The sequence below is a fragment of the Meriones unguiculatus genome, chromosome 1 (genome assembly GCF_030254825.1).
Source record: "Meriones unguiculatus strain TT.TT164.6M chromosome 1, Bangor_MerUng_6.1, whole genome shotgun sequence".
Classification (NCBI taxonomy): Eukaryota; Metazoa; Chordata; class Mammalia; order Rodentia; family Muridae; genus Meriones; species Meriones unguiculatus.
Genome location: NC_083349.1, coordinates 64,488,007 through 64,510,387, shown reverse-complemented (window position 1 = coordinate 64,510,387; position 22,381 = coordinate 64,488,007). Strand labels below are relative to the sequence as shown.

Here is a 22,381-nt window from a genome sequence, read left to right as displayed (position 1 = left end):
GAAATTAGAAAGTTACAATAATGCAAGTAGTATTATTCCTCTTCATGTAAACTGTCTGCTCTTCTAATGCACAGAGGGAAAGAGATGGAGGAACAGACAGAGGAAGAGAGAAAAGTGAAGATAAGGAGAAGGGAAGGGACATAGAGCAGGGGTAAAGGGAACTATTAGAAAGACTGGGAAGCTGTGGTCTTTTCTGGAGAGATGGAAAAACGATCAGGATGAATCCATTATCTATTTTACACTGAATCTCCTCCCCCCCCATAATTTTGATAGTTCATGTGCCACACATGAACTATCAAAATAGTTCAAAATAGGGCAGATTTTAGATCTCTCATCAAAGAACAGGCTGAAAGCATTGATAAGATTAAGAAAAATAGGGGCGGTCATAAAGAAAGGAAATAATAACTGAGAAAAATCACAAATCTAGTCATATGTAATTTATAGTGGCATCAAAATTCATCAACTATTTACAAATTTGTTTTCAACAGTTCTACACAGGAAATTGCAACACATTTGAAAAGAAGGTTTAAAAGGATCCTAAATAGACAAAAAAGTGTACCATGACCGTGGACAGAGAATTTCAATATTGTAAAAATATGTCAATTTTCTACATATTGACCTTGGTGCAAGGCAATCCTAACAAAAGTTTCCAATACATTTTGTGTTAATATTTAGGATGCTGTTATAAAATATATTAGGACTCAAGAGCTAAACAACAAAGAATAGAAAAAATAATCTCAAAACTGATTTATAAATTTACAGCATAGGACTGGATGGATGGTTTGACTAAGTGTTTGCCTCTATGTCTGATGAACTGAATTCAATCCCTGGAACCCACTGCTCAAACAAGAGAACCAAATTTGGCAAGTTGTCTTTTGACCTTGACACACATGCTACATTCCTTTAAATAATAAATTAAAAAATTAAAATTGGATGAGTTAAAGATAGAAAGATTTATTACATAGATCTCCATAAATAAACCAAGTAAGGAAGGAAATAGATAAGAAACCTAAGCACATAAGTTTGTATGTATGTAAGTGTGTGTATGTGTGTGTGTAATTTCAATAGATTAAATTATAATATTTACAATAAATTGTGTAGGTATTGTGCAATCATGTTGGAATACATGGATTTTCATCGTCATGAAATGCAAATAGTTCTAATTATGCAAAATAATTCTAATTATATTGTCAATATCATTTTGTAAAATAAAACTAACTGTTCTAAAATACAAAGGAAAGCATCTTCGCAAACTTAAGTCAGTTCAAGGTTTTTAAAAGAGCAAATAAAATCCACTAAGTGTAGTGGAAACTGTAATTGTTTTAGAATCCATTCCAATTATGAATTCTGTACTTCATAACCTTGTTTAGAAAATTAAAAGGAAATTCCCCAGTGGATAAAGATACATTAATACATAATTACAATAAAAAACCTTGTAACTAGAAAGGAATAAATACTACAAATCAATAAGAAAAACATTAACAGTTCAATTAAAAAGCAAAAATGCTAATTCAGGAAGTTTTCAAAGATGGTGTCCCAGCAGGCAATCACTTATAAGACCCGTCCTTATCAAGGGCTGGAGAGACAGCTCAGCAGTGCACCTGCTGCTCTTGCAGAGGACTCACACACAGTTCCCATTACCCACGTGGTGGCTCACAAAGGCTTGTAAGCTCAGTTTCAGAGGCTCTTTGCCATCTTCTTGCCTCTGCAGGCGCAATACACACACAGTGCACACACCTAAATGCACGGAAAACACAGCACTTGCTGGAGAGGTTGTGGAGAAAGGGGAGCCCTCCTCCATTGTTGGTGGGAGTGTAAACTTCTTGTACAACCACTCTGGAGATCAATCTGGCGCTTCCTCAGACAATTAGGAATAGCGCTTCCTCAAGATCCAGCCATACCACTCCTAGGCATATATCCGAAAACTGCTCAAGTATACAATTGGGATATTTGCTCAACCATGTTCATAGCAGCTCTGTTTGTAATAGCCAGAATCTGAAAATGACCTAGATGTCCCTCAATGGAGGAATGTATACAGAAATTGTGGTACATTACACAATGGAATACTACTCAGCTATTAAAAACAAGAAAATCATGAAATTTGCAGGCAAGTGGTAGGAACTACAAAAGATCATCTTGAGTGAGGTAACCCAGAAGCAGAAAGACAGACATAGTATATACTCATAAGAGGTTATTAGACATATAATATATGATAAACATACTAAAATCTATACTCCCAAAGAAGCAAAAATTAAAAATAAATAAGACATCTTAAATGTCTTAATATCAAAGCACATCAATGAATAGTGCATTAAAAATGTAATAACTGTAGTAAAAGTTACTGCATACGATCAGAAATGTGTATTTAAAAGACTAATAGCCAAGTGTTGTGGAGGATGTAAAGTAACCAATTATCTTTGTAACACTTGATGACAGATTGAGTGTCACTGTCATTTTGAGGGCATGTTAGACAGTAAGTACCTCAGTGGGGGTTTGGTCAATATGGACAAATTTTCAATTATTTGATCTGGGTGGTACTGAATAGATATGCAATTTTATAGAAATTAATTTGCATATTTAAAAAACATATTTTGTTCTTCAAATTACTTTAGAAGCTCATATAAAATGCAATGCTATACTTGGGGTTGGTCTTGAATTGTAGGAGAGTTCATCTTCCATACCATTACTCTAGCCTAAAATTATCTATATGTTCAATGTGGATAGATGTCCCTTCTCAGAAGCAGAAAATGTAAGCATAGTATCAGAAGAACAGCCTTTTGAAAGCTCATTATATTGCATTCCACATTCCATTTACAAGAGCATAATACACCCAAGCTCAGGAGTGGAACTTTCTGTCAGTTCTAAGCTTCTCACCATGACAGAGAACACAGTTCAGTTACAGGAGCCATGATCTCAGCTGCTCTACTCCCTCTCCAGATAACAAGAGCACCATGGCTCTCCTACTGGGCTGAAGGTATGGAAACGCTGGAAAATCTGTCTGAGATTTTGAGTCCTCTGGAAAAAACAATGTCAAATTAGTTGATTCCAGCTGAGTGCCCAAGGCAACAACTCCAGGGATGAAAGCTGCTGCCTTGTGCTGTCAGGCACAGTTCCTTCACACTCTTGTCTTCTGGGGCAGAAGAAACAGTAAAGTTGACTTTCCTCACATCAACAGAGCCTGGGGACCTCCCACGTGATGACAGGATTCTGTGTTAATTAATGACAGCCTCTCTTTTGCTGTGTCTCTGTTGATTCTGTGCATCTGCATGGGTGATTCATATGATGAACAATGAAGAATAAATGAAAAGCCAGTGAGCATTAACAACTGTCCAATGACAGCAGTTCAGACATCAGTAGTGAGCACTAAGTGTTCTGGTTTGCAGGAGCTTTCCGTAGAGTGCCTGCAGAGGATCCCATGCCAGCCTTACACAGATAGGTGTCTCATCATCGGAGGCAAAAAAACCCCACTTATTACCATAGACCAGACACCCCCTATGCAGGAGAAATAGTCAAGGGCAAGCCCTGTAGCATCTTGATGTTTTACTGCTTCCCTGACTACAAAGGACTATTTTGGTGTTAGAACCTCTTGTATTTTCCATGCTTGTTTTTATTTTCTAAGCATTGGCTGTGGATGGGTACCAACAGTGAATGGGAAACAGAAGAAGAGCCGAGTTCACATGCACCAGAGCCAGAATGGCCTGTAGCTGGCCCTGTTCTTACATACGAACTCAAAAAAAAAAAAAAACTTATCAAAAATACCCTTCTGGATTTTCTAGAAAATATTCATAAATTACGGAAGGTACTCCTGCAAACTCAGACCCTGTTGGATTCCCTCACTCTGTACAGCTCGGCCTTTCTTGTTGTATACTTTATTCTAGAGGGTTTGTGAAACAAGATAGGAAAACAGTGCCCAAGGAGAAAATGTAAAACAAGTGTTTCCAGACATGGTGGCACACACATTTGCAATCAGTACTCAGGAGACAGATAGGTGGATCTCTGTGGTTTAGACCAGCCTAGTCTATGTAGTGATTTATGGGCCAGCCAGTACTATGTAATGAGACATTATGCAAAACAAAACAGACTGCTAAATATTAAAAATTATGATATGTCTATACAAGTAAAACATGCGCCTCTATATCTGCCTCAACAGGTCTCAAATTCCATTTCTTACTTAAATCTGATAGGCCAGCTACTCTGAAGATACAACTACCTTTTGCCACACACGTAGTACCATGCCTCCAATGTTAGCAGAACAGTAAGGCTTCCGGGTACCAGACAGACCCAGATGTCTCAGTATCAAGGTTTTGGCTTCACATTGGTATAAGAGTTATTTTGTGTAACCCAAAACTTGTACTTCTGTCACATGTTCATTCATTCTTTACCTTTTTTGTTTTCCCTCTATAGAGCAAGGTGTGGCTGAAGTCTGATACATCTTCCTTTGATTTTAGTAACTGCAATATGAGCCCTTTCATGTAATCTCCATTTTTTGTGCATATCAACCAAACCACTGAGCCTAAGGAATCAAGTGTCTTCCTAGATAGTTGCATATGTGTTTATTTGTTTTTCAATAAATATTTTGCTAAGTGCCATTTTTATCATATACTTTCCATATACGATAGACTTTATTGTGTGTGTCTATGCTTTGGGTTGACTGGGAGCTCTGTAAGATAGCAGTACAATCAAAGAAAAACCCAAATAAACAAATCAAATCTGTTTCATGGTAGTATAATAACATTTTAAAATCTCTCGATAAGCCATGGATATCACTGAAGTTGAACTCATGTCACCACAAGCTTCAGATTCAGTGTCTGTGTTTAATACCACTGTAGGAAAAAGAAAAAATAGCCCAGTCGGTCTGTGTGGCTTTGGATTGCTTGCCCTAGGAGAGTGGAGATAAAGCCCAACTTGAAAGTAAAAGACTCTTACACATAAGTACTATCCCACAAATCTTAGAGCTTCATTTGAAAGCGAGATCACATCTCATCTGAAGTAGTTCCTGTCCTGATTCTAGCATGAGCATCACTGCAAACTCTGCTGAAAACAAGGCAAAGGGAGTATCTTACTGACAGAAAAAATTCGAAGGCAGAACGTGCTCATGCTGGTGTATAATCCTGTGTATTACAGCGTAGACCCAGAGTGTAAGTTTGTTATAAGAACAACGGAAACCTCTTCATGCAAGTAGTATATTGCATTGCCCTAAAAGCCTAGGAGACAAAACAACTTAGTAACAACCTTTCAGAGAGTCCAACAACATTCCTATCTGGTCCTACTCGACTCCATATCGAAAATGTTGTTATGGTTAATGAGAAATCCTGTGGTCATCCCTGTTGCTTTTAAAGCTATTTCACATATAAAGAAGGACTCTCGTTAGGAACAATGTGGCAAAGAAATGAGGGTACTTCTCATGCTCACTCACGGTGGCAGAGCCAAGAATATTTCACACAAGCACATGTGTGTGCGCACACACACAATAATTCATTAATAATAATTAGCATTATTAATAAAAGAAAACAATGCATTACTGTTTCATTCAAAACAAAGCACTTGTGCAAGGAACCAACCCAGAAGGGAAAGGAAGAATCCGTGAGTTCTATTGAAAAAGCCAAACATTCCAAGCTATGCCTGAATATTAAGAACCCAGCCAAAGGTATTTTATGCTGAGACCCAAGCATGCAATGAGAGGTGGCATCTCTGTCTGTAGTCCCGTTCAAGATGGATGTCCTCTGGTCCACTAATGAACATCTAATGAGCCCAAAGACTTTCACCACCATCACTCAGCTCTGCAGAGAAATCCGGTGCAAGCACTGGCAGCCACTCGGTGACCAGGAAGGACCTAATCAGTCTTAGGAACTCAACAGCACTAATTTGGAAGGCATTTGTTTGAGTGTGCTGCTAGCCAGAAGTGGTGTCTGTGTGCTACAGAAGTTAATTAAATCTCTTTAAAACAGCTGTAAGAATAAGGAGAGACAATTCTCTGCATATTTTAAGGCTTTAAATTTGAGTCTGAGGCAAGGGACTAAAATTAAAATTTTGGTCTGTATCCCATTGTTTCAATACTTCATTTTATATACCAAGACTAGAACTCAATAAGCAAAATTCTTGGTTATAGGTTTCATGAGACTTAGCTCTAGTACAAGAGGAGTGTACTGTGTCTTCATTAGATGGATTCCTACAGCTATAATCTTGGGTTCTTTAAAGAGTTACAGGGACATAAAAGTCTCCAAAATGTAATAACACAACAATACTGCAGGATAATTCCTGCCCTCAGATGACAGAAAAGGACACTTTGAATAAAACTTCCCAAGAAACTCTCCTTCGTTTAAACATGGAACATAATTTGGCTCGATACTTCCTTTCTGGACATGCCTGTTGAGAAACACAGGAATTAACACAAAGAAACAACTGATAGATTTACAACGGACAGGTGTCAGAGCTGTTGTTCACCCAGTTCCATCCCAGAGGCCACAGCTGTTTTCTCCTCCTGTACAAAGAAAGGGGAGCTGATTTCAATGAGTACAAGAGTTGAGATTTTGTCATGTCTTACTGTTTGTTCCTTTCAGTTTTATTATCTTTGCCTCTAAGAATTAAATAAGCCACATCATTTCTTTTTTTCTTCTTGCCTGAGGTTAAAAGAAGAGAAAGAAATGAGACAGGCAATATGAGTTGATTTCAGGGAGTGGTCTAATGTCAGGTTGCATTGGTTAGCAGCTTTTTTTAGGAGGGGGAGCATTTTCTCTGTTCTCAAAACTGGACCAAATATAAGTAAATATATATCATGCATGTCTCTCTGCTTTTGGGATGCCTCACTCTGGATGATCTTTTCTAGTTCCATCCACTTGCCTGCAAATTTAATGATTTCCTTGTTTTTTAATTGCTGAGAAGTATTCCATTATGTATACACTCACTTATAAGTGGATATTAGCCATGCAATATAGGATAAACATACTAAATCTATAGTCCTAAAGAAGCGAAAAAACAAGGACCCTAGGGATGATGTTTAATCCGTATTCAGAAAGGCAAACAGGATAGACATCAGAAGTTGGAGAAGACATGGAACAGGACAGGAGCCTTCCACAGGGGCCTCTGAAAGACTAACCATAAGGGTATTAAAGCAGATGCTGAGACTCATAGCCAAACTTTGGGCAGAGTGCAGGAAAACTTATGCAAGAAGGGGGATATAGAAAGACCTGGAGGGGACAGAAGCTCCACAAGGAGAATAACAAAGCCAAAAATTCTGGGCCTAGTGGGGCCTACAGAAACTGATAAATCAATCAAGGACAATGCATTGTGAGGATCTAGACTTCCTGTTCAGATGTATCCCGTGGGCAGCTCAGACTTCATGGGGATTCTCTAGTAAGGGGAGCAGGGGTAGTCTGTAGCATGAACTAGGTTGCCTACTCTTTGATCACCTCCCCCTGGCAAGGTGGCCTTAGTAGGACACAGAGAAAGAGTATTGAAACAGTTCTGATGAGACCTGATAGGCTAGGGTCAGATAGTAGGGGAGGAGGATCTCCCATATCAAGTGGACTAGGGGTGGGACATGTGGGGTGGGAAGAGGAAGGGAGGATGGAACCAGGAGGAGATGAGGGACAGGGCTATAGCCAGGATACAAGGTGAACAAATTGTAATCAGTAATAATTAAAAAAATAAAATTTGATCAGAAAAAAACTGGACCACATATATCAGAATGTTCATATTCATTAGCAAGAGACAGATTTTTATTGTCTGTCTTGAGAAGCAACAGAGAGAAACGTAGTTTATTAGAGAGAGTAACAATTCAGTGAACATTCCAGAGTCTGCTCAAATGAGTCTTCAGTTTGGCTTTTCCTACCCTGCTTGTTAAGGCCTCACCATGTTAGCATCAAACTGCACCTTCGTGGGAGGCAGCTACCGCAGGATCACAGCCTTACTCCACCGTGTGATCTTCCAAGCCGCCTACCTACACAGCTTTCCATCCACACCCCATCTCCCTGCCCCAGGTCTTCAATCCTAAACCTCACTCACCTCTGGTGTGAAACTGTACACCCTCCATGTGACAGCAACACTTCAATGCAATTTTTCATCTTCACCTAAAATGTTGGTGCTTCTCCAACATCCAGAAGAGATGTTGACATAGCTGTGTTTTTCCAGTACTCCAAATTTCAAGAATCATATAGCAATCCCAGCTTATCTGAAACACAAATGACAATGAGGGTTGTGTCTCTACCCACCTTGAAATTACAAGTGAAAAAGTTGGGAGCCATTTGTACGAAGTATGGTGTGATGGTGATCTAGCTGTGACATGTCACCCCACTGTTCACATGTATGATTCAGCACATCTACTGCATAGGGGGTGTGCCCAGTCTCCCTCACTGCCCCACATATATCTCCTCCAGAGCTGCTTGTTCATTTAAATAGGACAGCCATCTTCTGTACAAGAGAATCATTCTTCAGCTGAGATAATAGCTTCCCTTGTTGGAAAGTTCAAACAAGCTTTCTAATGTGCAGTGTATTGCAGAAGACACTTCCCTGGCTTTCCTAACAGAATGTCACATGTGGCGATTGTTAGGATATCTTTCTCTCCATATTGAACCTCTGCAGACCTCACTTCTAATTCACTGCAGCCTAATAATTTGGAAAGGGATTTTAGCAGCTTCCCAAGGAAGAATTTCCACATCTGTATGGGTAACTTGGTTAATTCAGTCCAGTGACCAGTGACGGTAGGCACAAAACTTTGAAAGCAATTTTAAAACATTGGTAACAAAATGAGAAAGCAGCATGGATCTGATGCCGTTGTGGTTGTATGTCCATGTGAGATAGCTCTAGTGAAATATCAAATTATATTAACAACATAATTTGTGTGTAGTAAAATTATGTGCAATTTTAGTTTTATTTTTTCATCATTATATGCATTTGCACATACCTCTAGTGAATAAATCATGCCTCTCCTCCCTCTCCTCATTTTACTTTTTTAAATTTTACTTTTAATAAACCTGATATTCCAGTACATATCTTACTACTAGGAAAAGCTAGTTGCACAGGTTTATTCCTAAAGGAATTCTCCTACCACTCATTTTTTAAAAAAACTTAATTTTGTTCTTATTACATAGCTGAGTGTATTGCTTTATGAGTGATTTTCAAATGTCATTCAAAAACATTTATAAGATTTATGTCCTTTAGTAGTCCCATGGTTTTTCTCCCAAAGCCTATGGAGAAAAATCCTAAAGCCACTGTGCGATGGTACTAAGAGAGCAAAAGTCCTTAATGTCCTAGAGTATCTGCACAGCATAAAGAAGCCTCAAATTACAGGCCTCTGTCTGTCTGCTCACAGAAGCCCCTGGTTCTTTCTGCCTTGAGTGTTCTGCTCTATTGCAAGCCCGTCCCAGAGCACAAAAGACATAAAAAGTAAATTAGGATGAATGGGCTTTTAAGCAAAAGATATGGTGCTTTAGACCAGTCACAAGTGAAGGATCAAACCATTTTGTGAAGGTCCTATTGGAAGCTTTTCATCTGGACATTAGAACTGGGTGCATTTCAATGTTTACTTGAGCAAATTTCTAAAATCAGAATCTTTAGGGAAGAGCCTGGAAAGCATACTGTCTTCACTCCATCCTCAGAGGTGAAATATGATTGATTTGGTGGTCCTGGTGTGATCTCTCTGGCACCCTAGCATAGACATGCCTGATTTTTCTGGTAAAATAATACCTTTGTGGTATGGTAATTGTTTACCCTTTAGGCAAAGGCTTTCAGCTCATTATTACCTTGCTTACAAAGAGACACAGCGAGCCTATGTATTTGGAAAGATATCTGTGCTTTTGAAAACCTTCTCAGAACAGGCCCTAGAAAGAAACTGGCCATATTTAGCCACTATGCAGGAGTGTGAGGTCATCTCTGAGGTGTTAAGAGCTCTGCTTTGAAGAGTCCAAAGGGCATAATGTTAAGGAGATCACTGGGAGCACCTTCTGCTGATCTGGGAAGTAATCTGAGATTTCTATATCTGGCAGGATCTCTTGAACAGAAAGCCCAAGGGACTAAAAATTCACTTGAGTAAAGAAGTGATGGCAAGTGAAAATGTCTCTTATCTGGGACTGGTGTGTTTTGGGCAAGAAGGGTTTGGTTTACTCTTAGAAAATATCACATGGGGACATCCAGTGTGGCTCCCCTTGCTTTCCTCCTCAGTGATGACACATATCAGGGGTTGTCATGATGTTGTTATGCAGTTCCTATTGTATCTGAAAACATGTGGTGCATGACACTGGGATCCCTCACATCTCTGTTCTCTGAAGAATCAGATACACATTCAGAGGCTTTGGCAGTTTAGTCTTTACCTTGTGCTGCAGTCACAGAGTGAGGCAGGCTAGGTAATTTACAAGTAACAGATACAAATTTCATGCAGTTCTAGGGATGGGGGAGTTTAGGAACCAGATGCATCTCACATTTGGTGAGAGGCTTCTTTATCTAGGGATGGGGAAGTTTGGGAACCAGATGCATCTCACATCTGGTGAGAGGCTTCTTTATGTTTCTGTGGCAGAACAGGAAAAACAAGAATCCATTGAGCACGGTGTGCTTCAGAGCCACTGAACGCTGGCACACTCAAGAACATGAATCCCTGCAATGGGCAAACAGGCCAAGTTCATCATTTTACAGGAATCCACTTTTATAACAACTAGCTCTCTTCTGCAAAAGTCACAGTGATCCATCCATTCATGAGGCCAAAGCCCAGCCGCTCCATGTACTAGACTGAGATTCAGTTTTCAGCACCTGAACGTTGGAAGGGGCTTTCAAAGTCTGGCCATTAATCAGGCTGTGACTTTTCTTGTATAGGTAAGCTTATCCCTTGCCATCGGATGGAGGGGTGCATCAGAGCAGTTTCACACCTTCTTTGAATGAGTAGTATGAAGGAGGTCTGAACATAAGTAAGAAGAATCTGGCTCAAACTTGCGATTCCAGGAAAATTTGGACAGGTTTAAGTTTTTTAGGGTTAACACTTAAGTAGATACATATAGAAAGGCAATGTTGTTACTTCTGGTACAAGAAAAGTTCTAGAACTCTTCTGTCTTCACTCTTAGTGAGTGGTAGTGGATGCCTTAGCAGGAGCATATGTGCATTACCACTGCACACTCAGCCTTGTGCAGGTCTCACTTGTGTAAAAGAAATAGACTTCTTCCCATGCCCTCATTCTACCAGTTAGTGGTAAGCCCCATCTGAAGGTAAGGAACCATTGAACTGCTGTACTAGGTTTCTCAATCCATCATAAGTGGCTTTACTTTGCCTAAATATCTTCAGCAATAGGAAGAAAAGGGTAAAATATCAGATTATTCTAATTTACGTTCTTTTTCCTATCTTAATCTATGGTCTCAAGAGCACTAGAATAACAACAGATTCCAAAACCAAAAGCTTATTCTAGCTCCAGTACTAATCAGTGTATCTTTTATTACATGTATTCCATAATTTATTCCATATTTGAATATGCACAGTAATAGAGACAAATTTATTTTCAATGTACATTGTATTAATATGACCTCTATCTCCTTATACATTATAATATTTCATATTTTTCTCTCATCTACTCTCTCTTCCACTCTTGCTGTTGTCCTTCTGCCCTTTGTTTCACTCTATTGCAAAAGATATCAAGCATTTATATTCTCACTCCAAAGCTCAGACTTATAAAACTGATCCTGTGTTATTTTTGCCTATTTTGAATGCTACTCGGTTATACAAGTTATTTCTCTACATTGCATTTTTGTCTCAGATCTACAAGCTCCTGCAACATGAGGTTGTGCAGTCTGAGGCAAATCCCCAGGCAGCCTGTGCATGGACCAGACTCTTAACACAGACCACAACACAGTGTCTGCACTGAATCTCTGATGATTTCAGGAGCCTTTCACTGTTCCACTTCAGGTCAGCGCCTGTCAGTGCTGACTCACCAATGCTGTTATTTCCCCATTCTTCTCTCGACCTGTTACAGGAACTGATGGGTTCATACGCTTTCCATTTGCTCAGGTTAATCTTGGCTTTATGGTGGCCACTTGATGAATTTGTTTTTCTGTCTCAGTAGTCAGTGAAACCCTTGGAGTATCCCCATACGGACTCCATGTGGCTCTTGTCCCTTTCTCAGGCATTTCCTCTGAGCTTGTATCTGTTCTGTGACTATGCCCGTATTTCCAGATGACCAAAAGGCAGTGGGGGTGAGGAATTCTTGTATTTGCTGGTCTTGGTCCAGGTCCAGGTATGGACATGAAGACTTTCTGATTTGTTGAGCTGAAGTAACTCTCAAGTACACACAAGATTTTTGTGGATGCTCATTATGAGTACTTCTTGTCTCTTATAGTCTCTACAGTCCTTATCCCTTAAACACTATACTATTTCATGGGAGAACAGACAGAAAGTATGGATTCTGGAGTTTACACCAAACTGTCTTCATTTAAATAACTATGCTGATGGAGGAGAAAGAATGGTCAAAGCTGGGAATCGATTGAAAGGAGAATAGAAAGTGATATTTTTTTAAAGGTTTATTTATTATGTATACACTGTTCTGCCTGGACACCAGATCTCATTGTAGATGGTCATGGGCCACCATGTGGGTGCTGGGAATTGAACTCAGGACCTTTGGAAGCACAGCTAGTGCTCTTAACCTCTGAGCCATCTCTCCAGCCCCAGAAAGTGATATTTTATCTTTGATACCACCTTTCTCTCAGTCTAACAGAGGGCTGAGCTAAATAGACAACTTAAACCCCAGATAATGCTATATTTTTTTTACACTTTCTAATTAGCTATATGACATTAAACATCTATTGGACTTCTACATGCATTGGTTTCCAGCCATTGTGTCTAATAGAAATCATATCTTCCTTTTCTTTATCCCAGAAGTTTTAGTAGCCAAATGAGAGAATATAATCACAAATACAATCAACCTATAAACTCTCAACACTATAGCTACTTGAACAAGACTGGCACTAACGGCCACAGTAATTGACATGCTAACATAGGGGGAGGAAACCCCACAAGGTCCTATGCCAGGATGAAGGGCCACAGATGATAATGCCTGCTGAGAGAGGGAGAATGCGTTACTTCCAGGAGTGAGAGTCCAACATTGCTTGTCTGACCCTAAGTGTTCAGTCATATACACATGGACAATGATAAATTGACTCAGTATATATGTATATGTATGTGTGTATAGGATATATGCATATAAAATTAAAGATGAAGAGGTCATAAGTTTGGAAGAAACAAATGGCTTGAAATGACTAGAGGAGGAAGAGGCAGTAGTGATGTATGTGCATTACTGATATTTGAAGAATTTAAATTTAAAAATACAAGTACATAGAAATGTATGTTATTTAAATGGCATTGAACGCAAAAAATTATCTGCAGGCATTATGTCAGGCATCCTTGATCAAGCATTAACAACTCACAGCCCTTAGGAATTACACAGTTTACCCCAGTATTTCCTAATACCTAATTTTCCTAGAACAGGTCATATTTACTTTTTTTTTATTTTTTTGAGACACAGTTCATTCTGTACTCAAAACTGACCTAAAGCTTACCACACGTCCAGGATGAACTCAGTCATGACAATCCATGAGCCACACACTTCCAGGCGCTGAGGTTGCAGGCAGGGATGAGCCACCACACCCAGCTAAAGCAGCTGCTAATTCTGACCACGTGCATCACAGAACCTGGGGACTGAGTTCCGGTCCACCAAAACTGAATTGAGTTCTATGTAGTCTTATGGAAACATGCTTAGCCTCTCCAGCTCTGAATTCTGTGAAGTTTCATCATCCCTTCATATAACCAAATAAAAATTAAAAAGCTTATATTGTAGTCAGTTCATCTTTGAACAAATGCAAATACAAGCAAAACTAACACAACATTTGGGAAGAGGGCCTCAACATCTGGCACAGCCCCAACATCATCTGCGGGTTTTCTTGGACTATGGCAGGGCTGAGCATCCTCCTGAGGGACCTTGAAGCACACGGGTCTTGGAGAGTAATTGGCTATCTGCATTAAGGGTAAAGTTAGTTTCAGAAATACTGATAACAAACCTTCAGATTACTGGTCCCAAGACCATGGACTATCAGAGACAGTTTTCAGAGGCTCTCTCTCTCTCTCTCTCTCTCTCTCTCTCTCTCTCTCTCTCCTGATAAAGCTTTTTCCCATCCACTATCATCTACTCTGGAATATAGCTCTTTGGCTTCCTGCATGTTAGGATAGTTTTCAGTCCCCCCTCCACGTGATTTACAGAGTGATCATTTTGAATGAAAAGTGTCACCATGCCATTTTCTCAACACTCTTGCTGAATACATTTTGCTGTCTTGCCATTGTACTTAGAGGAAAGATGGTCCTGTGGGCTAACTTTCTGATCTTTATCTTCTCTAGCCAGTCTATAGCATATTCTTATAATCTTTCTTCACACTATCCTTTGATCTATCCAGTTTTTCATCTCCTTATGCTGATGTGCTGATGACCATCTCTTTTTCCATGCTCTCATTGCCTGCGTTCCGTAACCCCCACCTGGTTCATTACTCTGCTTTGCTGTCTTCCTTCAGGTCCTAGCTCTCATGCTCTGGAGTCCTTCCTAGAAGTTCCCAATCAGAGTAACTTTCTATACCTCCATATGGCACAAGATTTTGACACCATGTACCTAGATGTCCTTATAATTAACCCCATATTAAAATTTTAAATTTTGTGCAGTTATTTAATGTGAATCTATCTCAATAGTGATCCATAAAGTCCTAAAAGCGCTAATTACATTTGCAGTGTTATTGCAGTTATTTACTTCCCTGGATTTTCCCATCAAGCATCTTGTACGAGATACTCTATAATATCAGTATATGATTGATTGATTGAATGGATGAATGAGTGCGCCAGCTTGTTCAGGCAAGGGATTATCTGGGACTTAGCCTATCATTGCTTTGTTCTTATTACTGTTATCTAAAGAGGGCTGGCATCCTGCCTCATGTGGAGATTACAGCCTAGGAAAACTGAAGGATGATAGCAGATGAGGGCAAAAATAATCAGTGATGTAGTCACTGTTTTGAGAGTTCCTGAAGGTCAAAGCTTGGGGCCCCATTCATTCCACTGAGCAGACCAAGCTGTACCTGCAGTGAGGTCATCTGTCGTAAGACACAGCACCTTGACATTCTTATCCTCTCAGGCACAAAGGCCTGCCACTACTTCCTGTTTAATCAGACTATGCCATGCCATTGCCTTCAGAGTTCTCAGTAATAAAAGCCAACTGTAATAGTGCCTTATTTCTAACGCACTACTAGTGTGAGCACTGAGCGACCGCGTTCACACTCAGGGAGAGCATTATCACAAGCAGAGAACTAAGAATGCTGTTGAGCCAAAAAGACATCATGACAAGTAGACAAACAGGACATGGCAAGGGAAGTGTGTTTGTGTTTATGTGTGTATTTGTGTGTTTATATGTCTGTTTGTGTGTATATGTGGTTATATGTGTGCTTGTATGTGTGTATGTTTGTATATGTGTTTGTATGTGTGTTTGTATGTCTATATATATTTGTGTATCTGTGTGTTTGTGTGTATATGAATGTGTATGCATGTGTATGTATGTCTATGTATGTGTTCTATGTGTTTATGTCTGTGTGTATGTGTATATGCGTATACATGTGCATGTGTGTATATGTGTTTTTGTATATGAGTGTTTTATGTGTCTACATGTGTTTTGTGTGTGTCTGTGAGTTTGTGTGTATACATGAATGTGCACGTGTATATGTCTGTATATATGTGTTCGTAAGTGAGTGTTTTTGTGTGTGTTTTTGTGGGCCTGAGTGCATGTTCTTGTATGTGTGTGTATTTGTCTACAGAGACATAAGGTATCATACCTTCTTACCTTTTGAGACGGGGTCTCCTGTCAGACCCAGAGCTTGCCAGTTAGCTAAGCTGGCTTGTTAACAAAGACTGAGATACCCTTGTCCCGCAACATCCCATGCTGAAGTTTAGGATCTATGTTGCAGTGGCAGCTTTTACATGCTAGGGATCAAAAGTCAGGTCTTAATGCTCCATGGAGAATACTTTACCTATGAGCCATCTCCTCTGTCCCTTAGGAGAAGGTTTATGTAAGACAGTTACAAGACCTAAGTGAAGTCCAGTGAACTGAGGAATACTAGACAGGAAGGGCAAGAAATTGCAGGATCAAGCAGCAGCAGCTAAAATCTTATTCTTCTGAGTTGTGTGGCCTATTTTCTCTTCAGAGGCTAAAGCTGAGCTGCCTGAAGATTGCGTTTCTCCAGTGCTACACGTTTTCTTACAAAGGTGGACCTTCATGGTGCCTGCTCTAACTCTGCCTCACACTCCTTTGTCTCCAGTGGAATTTCTACAGCTCATTTAAAGCCACAAGCAACTATATCCACTTCTGATATTTACCTCAGATACTTGTTTTAAAATCTGGATTCCCTTCCCTCACCTACACCTGTGGTTGACTTCTCCATGACTCTGAAACCTGAGAAAACATAGAAGTAGAAACACAACAGGAGCAGAATGAAAAGATTGATCAATCCACTGAGTTGTCCATGTGACAGCTGCATTAGCAAGATTGCTGGCATTTGTATTATTAGATAAGGGAATTCCAGGAACCACACAATGTATGAGCATGTGGATATTTGTGATGTAGCCTGAGTGAGGTGTTTTTCTTTTTTTTTCACCCAAGGGAAGAGTTCAGTCTGTGATGTTACTGAAAGCTCTGCTTCGCTCTGCTTGAGCACCGGCTACTCTGCACGCCACACTGTGCTTCTGGGCATAGCTTGAAGCTGTAGGTCACATACACATACACTCATAGGGTTTGAACTGCTTTGCCTTTTTCTGTGTACTAATCCTTTAAATGTCACTATTTTAGAGGTGGCCTTTTCAAAAGATATGATACCACATAAACCTTACTTAATCGAAAATACATTTCTAGTTCAAAGGTTTTGGGTGATTTATTTTGTGTTTTGTTGTTTGCCTGAAAATGTGGAAGGCTATCAGAAAAAAGAAAAGAAAAGAAAAAAAAAGTAGGTATTAAAGGAAGGAAACTTGATTTTCCCAGTTGAGTTTAAGCAACACTGTTCATTGAATGTATAAGCCATCATTCCAAAGGCCCTTTCTTTTTACAGGGTTTTTAAAATGCAGGCTTCATCTCCTGCCTACACATGAGAAATTTAAAACATCAGGTTATCTAAAATAAGATTTAAAGGAATATTGTGTGTCTTTTATAGCCTCATTTTAATATTTATTTAAGGTATTTAAGCATAGCATTGTGTAAACTACTATGCATGTGACTTTTATAACAACTCATTGAGTTAAGATGGAGAACTGTTGTTCATATCATAGGCTTGGTAGCTGAGAGAGAGAGATGTTAAATAATTTATATGAAGCCATATAACCTGTTAGTGGTGACTAGGATTCAAGGCTGAGGGAAAACTTCAATGCTTTAGCCATAGTGCTGAGTCTCACCTACAAAAATGAATGGGAAATCCGGACAATGGTTTGTAATCCTGGAGCTGTAGCTTCCTCGCTGAGTTAACCTTCAGTAAACGGTGAAGCTTTCTACATTTCACGTTCAGTTATGAAGATAGTGAACTTTGCCTATTCTTCTCTCCAGGCTGACATCACAAAAATTTTTTGATTGAGCAACATAGGAGATAAAAATCTGTGTTCATTAAAAGAAAACAAATGAACAAAAATGAATTAATGATAGTTTTCATAAATAATTCTAAGTTTCATTGTCATGTCAGGTGTCAGGCAAGGAATCCTTTCATTCTTTCTCCAAGATTAGGGAACTGGAAATAAGAGGAAATTTGAGGTTTTTGAAGATCTATGAGATGGTCTTTGACCACGCCAGATAAAACCAGTTATAAAGCCTTTCAACTAACTGAATATTACATTAAAATTGGTAATCAAATACTTAACATTAGATGCCTTGAAAATGTGATAGTCGGTGTCCTTTGGCCTTGGAGAGAATTCTTCGCAAACTGCTTAATTTTTACAGGGATGCCATCATAGCAGAGAGATGCTCTCAGCTACAGGAGGGAAGTAAGAGAGCCTCAGCAACCAGACAAGAGCAGCTAAGCAGCAACTCTTCTCCGTCTAACACTGGGCTGTTTTGCAGGGTGATGTGCAGCGGACACTCATCCAAGTGGACTTTGGAGATGGCATTGCGGTGTCTTATGTCAACCTCAGCTCCATGGAAGATGGAATCAAGCATGTCTATCAGAATGTGGGCATTTTCCGAGTGACCGTGCAGGTGGACAACAGTCTGGGGTCTGACAGCGCCGTCCTGTACTTACATGTAACTTGTATGTTATTACTGTTGTTGACTTATGACATATACTGAATATTGTGCCCTTTAAAAAATCCAATGCAGACTGTCCTATGTAAAGGAAGTATAGGGGATGTCTTTAAGAAGGGAAACTGAAAGTAAAACAACAGAGAGAAAAAGAAGAAAGAAGTGTGGTAAAGAAAAATCTTAGACTCTGGACAGAGCCAAATTATTCTCAGTTCACTGCCTCTGCCTCTTCCAACACTCCGGAGAAATACAAACAACCTTTGGTTGATGCTCAGAGCTCTTGCTTAAAACCTATGTTTCTTGTTCTGTTTTTGAGACAGAACTGGTTGAAATCCATGCAAATACCAACTCAGTCCTTGCAGTAAAGGATTTCTCTCCCATAAGATTGGGGCACCCTACCAGGAATAATCATTTTAGTCTTTTCCTCCTTTAAAAAGGTATTTCCTGAGTTTTGATCTGCAACCGACCTATTATTTTAGAGAAGATGACCTCAGGGGAAGATGATGTAGTGTAAGAGATGCTCTATGTTAGGAATCAGCTCCAAGACTCCTAAATACCCTCCCTTCCAATCAAAGAATTTGAAGTTGTGAGTTGCATAGTAAAACAGTGACTTGTAATTTAAATGAAGTAAGTTTATGGCATAAGAAATTGTGGGTTTGAGGTTTCTTCCAACAGGCCTAGGATTTGCATTGCTATTACAAAAATAATTTATGCAAAAATGGAATATGTTGTTTTGTATAAATGGCCTTTTTCAAATTCCAAGTTCAAAGGCAAAAGTATTAAGGATGGTCATTGCATCATGCCTTTCCCCAGCACCTGGCCTATGGAATGAAACGGAAGGCAGAAAATCCCAACAAAAACATCTTTTGGAAAAAGAGCTGTTGTGCTCCAGTGAAAAGGATGGGGCTGTTTAGGAAGGCCAGAAGCTTGTGTGGTGTGCTGACTCATCTTTGTACCTTGCACAGTCTTGAGTGTGCTTTAAAGAAACACATTCCCCTCTTTGGGTCTGAGCAAAGTTAGAGCCAACTCCCTGTTTGCTTACCCAAGCTTCCTCTTTTTAGTTACACTTTATCAAGCTCCTGCTGTGTGTTCCAACTGGCCTTTGCACTAACCACACACTTTTTGTGTGAATTACCTGAGTTCTGAAAAGCATCATGCAGTAGGTAGGGCTACTGTCTCAGCTCCTGATGCCTACAGCTGCTGTCAGTGATGACCGTGGCGTGGGAGCGCCTACCAGCAATGCTCTTTTTCCACGTAGTCCCTGGAGCAAGGGAGTATTTTAGGTTCCTGACATGTTCCTTAGACTCCATTCTATTGCCTGTAGCACTCTACACTTTGCAGCCCAGCCTAAGACCTAAGACGGAATACCTTACTTACTGTATTTATGGGAATAAAAATGATGGCAGGCTTGTAAAAATCTTAAAATCTCAAAAATGTATCACAAACAATATCTGTAACAAAACAATTTGCCAGTGAAGTAACGGTTTATTTGTCAAGAATGACTCTTTATCTGGTCTTGCTATCTCTCATAGTTAGGCTGTGGGGATTTTTTGCTGAAAGGCTCTTCTTCCTAGGAACCACACATGTATTCCATGTCTGACAAATTTTAAATAGATCTTCCATACTCCAAACAATTGTCAGTATAACTTTAAAATTCAGCCACATTTCTCAGGATCTCCCATCTAGTCCTGGTACTCAGCCTTCTTATCCCTCATTAACTCACCTGTTCTTATCCACCAAGTCACCCACCACCTCTCCCCAGAAGCCCAGGTTTACCAAATTCTGGAGAGGAATGTAGACCTCAGCTATACTCAATGAATTAAAGATTGCTGAAGCTTTTAGTCTTAAAAGAAAGGAGATCTTTGTTTGTATGCAATTTTCTCTTTTTATCCAAATAGTTACTTGGATAAAATAGAATGCCTTAACCTTAGCGGGAGATTATTCACAATAGAATGTTTCTATTCTGACTTTAATCTTTTAGAGTCACTTTGGTTGAATGGTTGGGTAAGCATTCCTTATATACTGTGTTGCTTTCTATGCCTGGCCTTGGGGGACGAGAATTAGCTATTGTGTGCTAATTGTATTGAAGTAGGATATGTTTGAAACAGTTAGCTTGAATGCATTTAAGTCCCATTTCCTTAATCTCATCTCAGCAGGTGTTTTCAAGCTTCTCTCCTAAAGGACCCTGTTCCATAGAATCGCTTTGCTCATCTTTGCACACACCCTAAAATAACATAGGTGACCAAAGCCTCTTTTCCCAGATGAAAAGAAAAAAAGAAAAAAAAAAACAAAAAAACAAAAACAATGATAGGAAAAATTGGAGTTTGGCATTATTTTACACTGACAGTCACACTCCCATGCATCTTAAGTAGCCAGGGTGGCATGGCTGTTTGGGGTGTCAGAGGTCCAGGGTATGTAGATAGAGAATGGGTTGGCATTGTAGCTGGAACCCAAAGGCACGGAATAATCACACTCCTCTCGAAGCCAAAGTTCTTTCCTCTGTTAAAAGGTATACATTTTGCAGCCAATAATTCTATCAAGCAAATTAGGTGACATTCTGCCACTTAAATCAAATTTGATTTTTCCCTGACCGCAGAGCTCAGATGTATTGAGACATAGTGAGCTATGAGCTAGCCGAGGATTAGCAGCAATTCTTAGCTGTCAGGTCTCTCCTGTTCCTGCCTCACCTTCCTCCCAAGCCTCCCAAGGAGTCCCGTGAGTACACATTCCCTCCACTCACCAGAAAAGAAAAGCAGTTTAGTTCCGAATCAAAGTTTTTTTAGTGTGAGTTTGCAAAGTAGCAGAGACACTGGGTGCAGACTTTCAGGCCTTTGGCTGGATGGGGCAGACAGTTTCGAGGGCATGAGGATCTCCGGTGAGAAGGCTGCCTTTCATGGCCATCTTTTAGGGCTGAGGGCCTCTGGAGTGCCTGTAAACCTACAGAATGGAAAATAAACAACAGCAATAATAAAGGATCTGGGTGCTTCAGTCCACACAGAGCCATCTCTTTCACTCTCCCCACCTAGGACCAGTGTGCCCCTACCATTACGGCCACATGCTCTGACATGTGGGACTTGAAAAAAATCATGAGATTTTGCAACTATTGACACCACAGTCCTGTTGGCCTAAAAATGGCAGATCAGAGTCACATGAAGTATGGTTTAGTAAATCACCTGCCCCAGTATTAATGATATACATGTTGTGATCTGGAGTGTTTCTCACACCTAGTAAATTATCATATCTGGAAACATGACATTGTAACATCCTTCAAAACACTGAAGTCTACTGAGTTCTACTTTTATATTTCTTCCTTACACTTTGAATAGTGTTTACTTCCAGTGGGTTTTTTTTTCATTTTTATTTTTTAATATATTTGCAGGATTTAATTGATTACATAGCTCTAGAACATAAGTCTAAGAGTTTAGGCCACAATAGTCAATAAGCACCCCTTCTCCCCCCACACACAAACACACACACTTCATTCTCAAAGATTTCAGCCTTTTTGCACATTCTAGAAAGTCTGAGCAAAAGAAGCAAGTTCAAACAAGAAATTCTCTGGTTCTTCCAATGATATGAAATGATGCAGCGCCACCTGCCGTCCTTTTTCTGTATCACAAGTACATGTGTGGTTGAACCAATCTGCCTGCTTGTTCAGCACGTAGCCAGAGATACTCAGAGCAAGGAGTTTCACTTTCTGCGCATTACACATTTTTAAAGTATGGGGTCATGGGCAATGAGAATCAGGTGTTTTACAAGAGTAGAGAGTAAGTGAATGCAAAAGGCCATAGAAAGTTGCAGTATGGATTTCATACCTGTTTCTAGGTACACACACACACACACACACACACACACACTACAAGCAAGGGTAAAGCTACAATGCACACACACACCTGCCTGAGAGCTTCATCATGTGCTGTATCCTCACCACCTCTTGGAAGTCCTTGGCTGCATTCTTGTCCATCATCATCTCACATGCCTGTTGGGTTTTCTATTCTCCTGTCAGCACGGCAGGCACAGCTCCTCAGGACATGTTCACTGACTGTGTTCTCATCCGGGAACTTTCCCAGCAGATGATACTCAGTGCAGTCTCTCACGCAATTCACTGCTGCCTGGTGC

General features: G+C 39.8%; 1 protein-coding gene across 6 annotated transcripts in view; it reads left to right on the top strand.

The window, feature by feature from the left end:
- The window catches only part of Sorcs1 (sortilin related VPS10 domain containing receptor 1), a 510,611-nt gene that overhangs the window by 446,067 nt on the left and 42,163 nt on the right, over nucleotides 1-22,381 (top strand). For all 6 annotated transcript variants that reach the window (XM_060390928.1, XM_021648752.2, XM_021648751.2 and 3 more), the window contains exon 19: nucleotides 18,089-18,275. In XM_060390928.1, the coding sequence (XP_060246911.1) occupies nucleotides 18,089-18,275 (187 nt within the window). The remainder of the gene's footprint in view (nucleotides 1-18,088; nucleotides 18,276-22,381) is intronic.